The 7,748-nt window shown below is 34.2% G+C and overlaps 1 protein-coding gene across 2 annotated transcripts; it reads left to right on the top strand.

Annotated features, from left to right (window-relative positions):
- The first annotated feature begins 4,957 nt into the window (after window positions 1–4,957).
- On the top strand, window positions 4,958–6,880 carry LOC121768894 (methyl-CpG-binding domain protein 4-like protein). Of its 2 annotated transcripts, none has more exons than XR_006043435.1 (3): window positions 4,958–6,189; window positions 6,308–6,464; window positions 6,544–6,880. XR_006043435.1 is itself a non-coding variant. In XM_042165501.1 (3 exons), the coding sequence occupies exons 1-3, from the start codon at window positions 6,112–6,114 to the stop codon at window positions 6,683–6,685; spliced, it is 417 nt and encodes a 138-aa protein (XP_042021435.1). In that variant the 5' UTR covers window positions 4,958–6,111; the 3' UTR covers window positions 6,686–6,880. The 2 variants fall into 2 exon arrangements, 1 of the variants encoding a protein (XP_042021435.1); XM_042165501.1 differs by having other exon boundaries at window positions 6,268–6,464.
- The last annotated feature ends 868 nt before the right edge of the window (window positions 6,881–7,748 follow it).

Below are 7,748 nucleotides of genomic sequence, written 5' to 3'. Positions count from 1 at the left end.
TTCTTCTTATTATTAATTCTTATTTTATATTATTGGAGCCTTTTCCGTATTCTTCTGCACATAATTTTATGCAATACACCCTCTGTCCTATAGAAATAGGCGATTTAGAGTTTGCACGAGTTTTAGTGCGTGATTAGAAAAGTAAGAGAGAAAGAGAAAAAGTACTTGAAACTTGAAATTGTGTAGCAGATGATGGGACCCATAAATAATATAGTGAAAAAGAAGGAGAAAGAGATTATCATAAGGATATATGAACTATTTCTATGAGACGAACGAAAAAAGAAATATAAGAAAAATATCACAAGAGCGAACATGAGTTACTTTAATTAGAACATAAGAGCATCCACAATGGCGGCGAGCGGACCGGCTAGCCGATCTCCGGCGCTCGCCGAACCATTGTAACCGGCGAGCGCCATTTCGGTGAAAAAATCGGCGAGCGCATGCCGATCCGCGAGCGTTGGCCGATGCGCTCGCCGGTCCCGCAGGCTCCGGACCGGCGAGCGATCGGCCAACGAAATTTTCTCTTTTTTTTTTTAATTTTCGAAACACTATATATACGCGCTTTGCACATCATTTTCATTCGCACCACTTGTTTTAACGAGTACTCTCTCTATCTTAATTTCTGTACAAGATCAACAACGTGAAATGGAGAACAACAACGAAGGTACTCCAATGACGAGCGGGTCTCAAACTCCTCTGGTACCCATGGGAGGTGGATGGGGTCTGATGCCCGGGTACTACAACATGTACCCGTGGCAGCAGATGATGTCCGGGATGGCAGCCGGGGGGAGTATGCCGGGGGGGGGGGGGTGGTTACAGGCGATGCCGGGGTGGGCACCCGGTATGCAGATGATGCCGGGGTGGGCACCCGGGATGCAGATGATGCCGGGGGGTACCGACGATGCAGGGGACGCCAGGGGGGGGAACGTTTATCACCCTAGTTTTGATTTTTCGACTGCTTCTTTGCACACATCGACCCCAACGGAGGCGCAGTTCACGCAATATGAGACTTTCTCCTTAGAGGAGTTGGGGTTTGATCTTCTCGGTGTTCCGGAAACTCCTGTTCAAACGGGGGGAGTAGGGCGGGTCGGGGCCCCCCAAAGAAGAAGGGCAAGGGGAAGGGCAAGAGGATCGGCGAGTCGTCGCAGCCGGGTGAGGACGACTGCTCGGTACGGAGGAAGTGGACGGATGCGGAGAACGTCGCGCTGTCCAAGGCGTGGGTGAGTGTTTGCGATGATCCCCTCACATCGAACAATCAGAGGATAGTCAACATGTGGGCCAAAATACCAGTGCAATCTGTGGCTCTGGGAGTAATACTGTGCGTACATTATATGTGCCTTGGCTATTTTATTTTTAAATTTTTAAATTTCTTGAATTTTACATGCTATAAAAAAATACTCTCTCTGTCCCCAATAAAATAGACTAGTTTTACCATTTTTGGTCGTCCACCAAAATTTGACAAAGTCTAAATATGGAGTCTTAAAAATTAGTCAATTTTTAAGATGACACAATTTTCTTTTTAGTCAATTTTTCAGAGACGAGGGAGTCTTAAATTTAAAAAAATTTAGTCAATTTAGTCAATTTTTAGTCAATTTCCTTTTTAGTCAATTTAGTCAATTTTTAGTCAATTTATCAAAAATACTCTCTCTTACATTTAAAAATTAGTCAATTTTTCAGAGACGAGGGAGTCTTAAATTTGAAAATAATTAATACTCCTACTAATGTGTTAACAAATTTTTAAGTTGGCCACACTTCATTATTTGTATATACGAAGTATTTTTTTTATATTTATATACTCCTTCCATCTCATTTAAGATGACACAATTTCCTTTTTAGTTTGTCCCAACCAACATGACACATTCCCTTTTTTTTGATAACTTTCTCTCTCCAATTAATACACTAAACCACTTTTTTCTCTATTCAAGTAAATATTCCAAGTAAATATTCTACTCTCTTTCTCTCTCAATTTAATACTTACACTTACCTTTTCTCTCTCCAATTAAACATTAACCAACAACTCCTAAACTGCCTTGCCAATAAAATTACAACACAAGGATGAATTTTGTGTATTGACATGAAACAATTCTTAGAAAGAGATCTTATACGTATATACATGATATTAAATACTCCCTCCGTCCACGAAAAATAGACCATATTTGTCATTTTTGGTTGTCTACGAAAAATAGACCATATTTGTCATTTTTGGTTGTCCACGAAAAATAGACCAAGTTTGAAAAAGGACCCCGCATTTGCTACCTAACACAATTAAACACTACTAATAATATGGACCCACATTCCACTAACACTACTTCTCTCTTTCTTTTTTCCCTTCTCTCTTACTTTACTAATTCCACATTAAAATCCGTGCCATTCACAATGTGGTCTATTTTTTTCGTGGACGGAGGGAGTATAAAATTATAAATGTAGGGTGGGTCATGTTAAAATGCATATAGTATTCAATCCACAACTAACTAAGACCAATCCAATACCATTAGATCTTAAATAAATGAATGAGATTAAAGCTCACGTATTTCAATAAATAGTGGATAAAATATCAACAAAAGGGTAAAATAGTCAATTTGTTACTCCCTCCGTTCCTTTTTAATAGAGACATTTCTTTTCGGCACGGAGTTTAAGAATAGTGTGTTAAATTGATGGTGAAAAAAGTAAGAGAGAATAAAGTAAGAGAGAGAAAGAGAGAATAAAGTAAAAGGGAGAATTACTTTTTGTCAAAAGTAGAAACGACTCAATTAACTTGGAACTTCCTAAAATAGAAAAATGACTCTATTAACATGGAACATAGGGAGTATAACATAATAATAGAGGGAGTATAACATTATAATTTTCACGGTTTTTTATATCAACATAGTGTATTAAAAATATCGATCCAGTGACATGAGAATCTCAACACAAGTACCAAAAAATATTAATATAGTTTTATACTTTTATTGATATTGCATATGCATTATATTGAGATTGTTATGCATTTATTGATATAAATCTTCTTATCAACATATACGAAAACTGGAACTAAAATTTTGAAATTTCATCATTCAATCATCGTCGAAACATATGCAAATTTGATATATTTTTTATAAAAACTAATTTAAATCGAGAAAGTTACGTATATTTAAAATTTTAAGATGATTTTGAGGAGAGAGAAAGTGGTTAATTTTAACTAATCATATTTAAAAATTGACATTAATACCCTTTAAGTTTATTTAATAATTTTTTTAATATAAAATATAATCCACGTGACACTATTTCAACCACTAGATCTCCTAATTTAATGGCTAAGATTTGATCTTAATTTGTGATTGTTAATTAGTTTGCAATTGATCATAATCAAATGTATATTCTACATAAATAATACACTTTGGCTATTAATTTAAATTTTTGTATATTTTTTTTACTTTTTTGATAGCATGTAAAATTTATAATTGGAATTTGGACGCATATATTAAATACAATATGCAATTGAGAGTATGTATGTAAGGAAGGTCCAAAATATTTTAGAGAAATTTCCATAATTTAAAGTAATGATTGAATTCAGATTTAAATCAATTCTATGCATGCATGCATATTTGTGTATAGTTGGAATATGACTTTTTTAGAGTTCTATTTTTTAAATAATTATTTGTTGAACATACTAACTAATTATGCCATTTGGCATGTCTAGACTAGGAATTTTTTCCTCGTGGGTCGGTGGGGAAAATTTAGGGCTATTTTTTTTTATCTTCTACTGACTAATTAATACTCCATCCGTCCCGAACTACTCGCACTTATTTCCTTTTTGGGCGTCCCAAGTTATTTGCACTCTTTCCATTTTTAATAAAAATTATCACCTACAGCCGTAATTGTTGACTTTGTCTATCACTCATTCCTTATTCTCCGTGCCGAAAAGCAAACGTGCGAGTAGTCCGGGACGAAGGGAGTACTATTTAAATTGTTAATTTAATAATATATTGATAATTAAATATTTTTATAAAATATCAATATAGTACTATAATTTTTTTTCTTTTTAATTTTAATATACTATTCTATTTTAATACCTCCTTTGTTCTCGTATACTATTGTATTTTAATTATTATTATTTATTTTTTAAATCGAAAATTTAAAAATAAAATATGAAAAATGGTAAAATAAGTTGCGGTGGATTTTTGGGATGAATTTGGAGAAATATAACCAACTGTTTTCATACTTGTTCTAGTTTTTGAATTCCTTGTTCAAACTTCACACCAATATACCTTGTCTTATTTGGAATTATAGTTTGGTGAACCCAACAGTGGTGGCATAAATGACACGAATTTTAATATATAATTGGTAAAATAAGGGTGAGATGAAAAAAAGTAAGGGAAAATGAACATATAGTGGAAATAGTGTTGGTGAGTCTACATTATTAGTGATGTCTGATAAAAAATAGTAAAATTAGTCTATTTTTTTTAGAACAGAAGGATATGAGGGTATTTGTGCAATAATATACCACTCCCTCCATCCTTGTTAAGATGACCCCTTTATTTTTTGCATGTATTTTTGGGAAAATTATACTCCCATAATTTTATATTAATTGAGTCATTTTTCTATTTTTAGAAAGTTTTAATATAATTGAGTCATTTTTATTTTTGGCCAAAAATAACTCATACTCTGTTTTTATTCTCTTTTACTTTATTGAAGGTCTATTTAATACTCCCTCCGTCCCATGTTACTTGCACTTATTTCCTTTCTGGGCGTCCCAAGTTATTTGCACTCTTTCCATTTTTAGTAAAAATTATCACCTACAGCCGTAATATTTGACTTTGCTATACACTCATTCCTTAATCTCCGTGCCAAAAAGGAAACGTGCGATTAGTGCGGGACGAAGGGAGTATATTAGGAATAATAAATTATTAAAGTAAAGAGAAAAAAGTGAATTGCAATATACGAGAATCTGCATAAAAGGAAGCCCTTTAATCATATTTCCCGTGTGTGTTACTTTTTTCCACCGAACAAGGGAGACTGCTTACTCACTATCCGTCTGCAAATGTTGCTTCTTCGTCGCCTGTAAAAACCACATCTCCTTCGTTGTATCTTCGATTGCTCTTTTCTTGATGTAAGATAACGTCTTCTTCATTCTGTATTTGAGTATTTTGTAATGGGTAGAACATTTTCAAATTGATTCATGGTATTATTATTTTGATTTAGTATAAATTGTTTTGGTTTAATTTGTAATGGGTAATCAAATTAGGGGTATTTTCAACTAGGTCATGTTCATTTAGAATAAAATGGCTATTATTGTCTTATGATTTCTGTATAATATTTATTTCCTGTTGGGAGAGTGAAGTTTGGGAATGAAGGAAAACAGTTAGATTATATTTGGGCGAATCAATTTAAACGGCGAGGTACACATTCATTGTCGAACCTCTTATTGTGTTTCCGCTAGTAAAATTGAAAGTAGGAAGAGAAACAAATCGAAAGAAGAAGAGATAAACAATACTCTTAGTAAAAAAAGGAAAGATAGGATAGAGGGTATTAGTGAAGAACATATCTTGTACATCCTAGCCCTTCCGTCTCAATCGTCCGAGAGCAGACATGTATCGAAAGTGAATAAGAGGATAGAAAGCTTTAGTAAGGAAGTGCCCAAGCATTTGGAAAAGGACAAACATGAAATTGTCTTATTTTAAGGATAAAGAACAAGTTTTAGGTGATCAATTGGAAGATTCTGGCGGTGCAGTTAAGTGTTCCTTTGATAGAGTTTACGTATACAAATGCCAAACTGCACAACTCTCCTGCCAAGTCTTCTTTAAGTGAGATACAGCATGTTCAAGGAGCAAACCTTATTTTGCAAAGCAATCACAGAGTGTTCCTCTGAGGAAAGGAGCTAGAATTGTTTCACCTTATTTCGAAAAACAATCAAAGAGTGTTCCTCGGAGGATAGGAGCTAGAGTTGTTTCACCTTATTTTGCAAAGAAATTTCTTGTATCTCCTTGCCCATTTCACTTGGCACTCGCAGCCCAAAAGGCTAGAAAAAGACTTCAAAGAAAAGCCCTCACTGCTGCACAGAAACGGGATGAAGCTTATGAAAGAAAAACTCCAGAAAACACTTGGACTCCTCCTCGTTCGCCCTTTCATCTCATGCAAGAAGATCATGTTTTTGATCCTTGGAGGGTATTAGTTATTTGTATGCTTCTTAACCTAACTACCGGAGTACAGGTTAGTCATCTGTTTGTTGGAATGTATAATTATTTTTTAACCAGTCTGCACAACCATTACCATCTTCTGAACATTTAGGCTAGAAGGGTATTGCCAGACTTATTTCAAATTTGTCCAGATGCCAAGACTGCAATGACGGCTAACGTGGACTATGTGGCTGATCTAATACACAGCTTAGGTTTGCAAAAGAAGAGAGCAGTCATGATTCAGCGATTATCTGCACAATATGTGACTGAAAGTTGGACCCATGTAACCCAGTTGATTGGTGTTGGCAAGTAAGTTGCTCTTCTCTTTCAAACATCTTTATTCGATAGACTTTGTTGAGAGTGGTTCGTAACATGTGGTTGCTATCAGGTATGCAGCTGATGCTTATGCAATATTTTGTAATGGAAAGTGGGAACGCGTCAAACCAGTTGATCATATGCTGGTAAAATACTGGGAATTTCTCCGTAAGTTATATGCAAATCCGGTTCCTCAAGCTGCTCCTACTGTTTAAAGTTTAAACTTCTCCTTTCCCATATAATTATACTTAAGGCTGCTCCATACCCAAAGGGCAGGATTGATTCCCTTACCATATGGTTAAGGATGAACGAATCCCATGCCACTCGACCACACCCCTTAGGTTGAAAAATGTCATTTTTTAATGATGTTCGAAACGACGTGTTTTATTAAAATAAATATTTTTTTCTTATACATACCTTTATTTTCTTATTTATGTTCTTATTTTATTGGAATATTGTCATTTTTAACATCGACAATAGACGACGATTTGTGCATGGATGAGATAATTGAGAAAAATTGAAACATCGTGATTTAATATTCCAATTTCAAAGGTTATGAAACAGACCAGTTTTTCACCAAACTTCACGATTTAATATACTTAGAGATTCACATTATTGTGGATTCAAATCTCACTATTGTTCACACGCATGGATACTAGATTAGATGTTTATTTCTCTTTTGGGTTATTTCATTATTGTACCATTTTGTAATTATTGATCTAATTCAACATTTACATATTATGGTTTTTATCATATTCATTAAAACTTATCAAATCTTTTCAATTGATATCAATTTTATCCTCCAAGCTTATCTCCCTATAAGTAAGTGGTGGAGCTAGGATTTAAACGATGTTGCCATAAGCAGTTGCGGCATTGACCGTGGAGGGTGTGAGAGATAGATGGGTAATGAGAGAGAACAAATTAGAGAATCTGTTATAAACTCTAGAGACGCAATATCGTCGTCGAAAAAATTGGCAGTGTCAAGAAAGCGACAATAACATCATAACTTCTATTAATAACATGTTTAATCCTTTCCATAATTTTCTCCGCAAATTTAATCAATGAACTCCATACTTAAATTCAATTTAGATAACAAGAATGGATCAAAAAACAATATATTTGTTCCAGTAATAAGAAAATTTTAAAATTAAATTTATTGATAATAAATTTCAAAATAATTAATTTTTTTTAAAAATATAATAACGGGCGAGAAAGAATCTTACCTTCATAAATTATTATGGGATAAAGGTTTGACTTGTGAATATAAAATGTTAAAAC

The sequence above is a fragment of the Salvia splendens genome, chromosome 15 (assembly GCF_004379255.2).
Source record: "Salvia splendens isolate huo1 chromosome 15, SspV2, whole genome shotgun sequence".
Taxonomy (NCBI): Eukaryota; Viridiplantae; Streptophyta; class Magnoliopsida; order Lamiales; family Lamiaceae; genus Salvia; species Salvia splendens.
The sequence above is the reverse complement of the archived record's forward strand: the minus strand, read 5'-3'. Positions and strand labels throughout refer to the sequence as shown.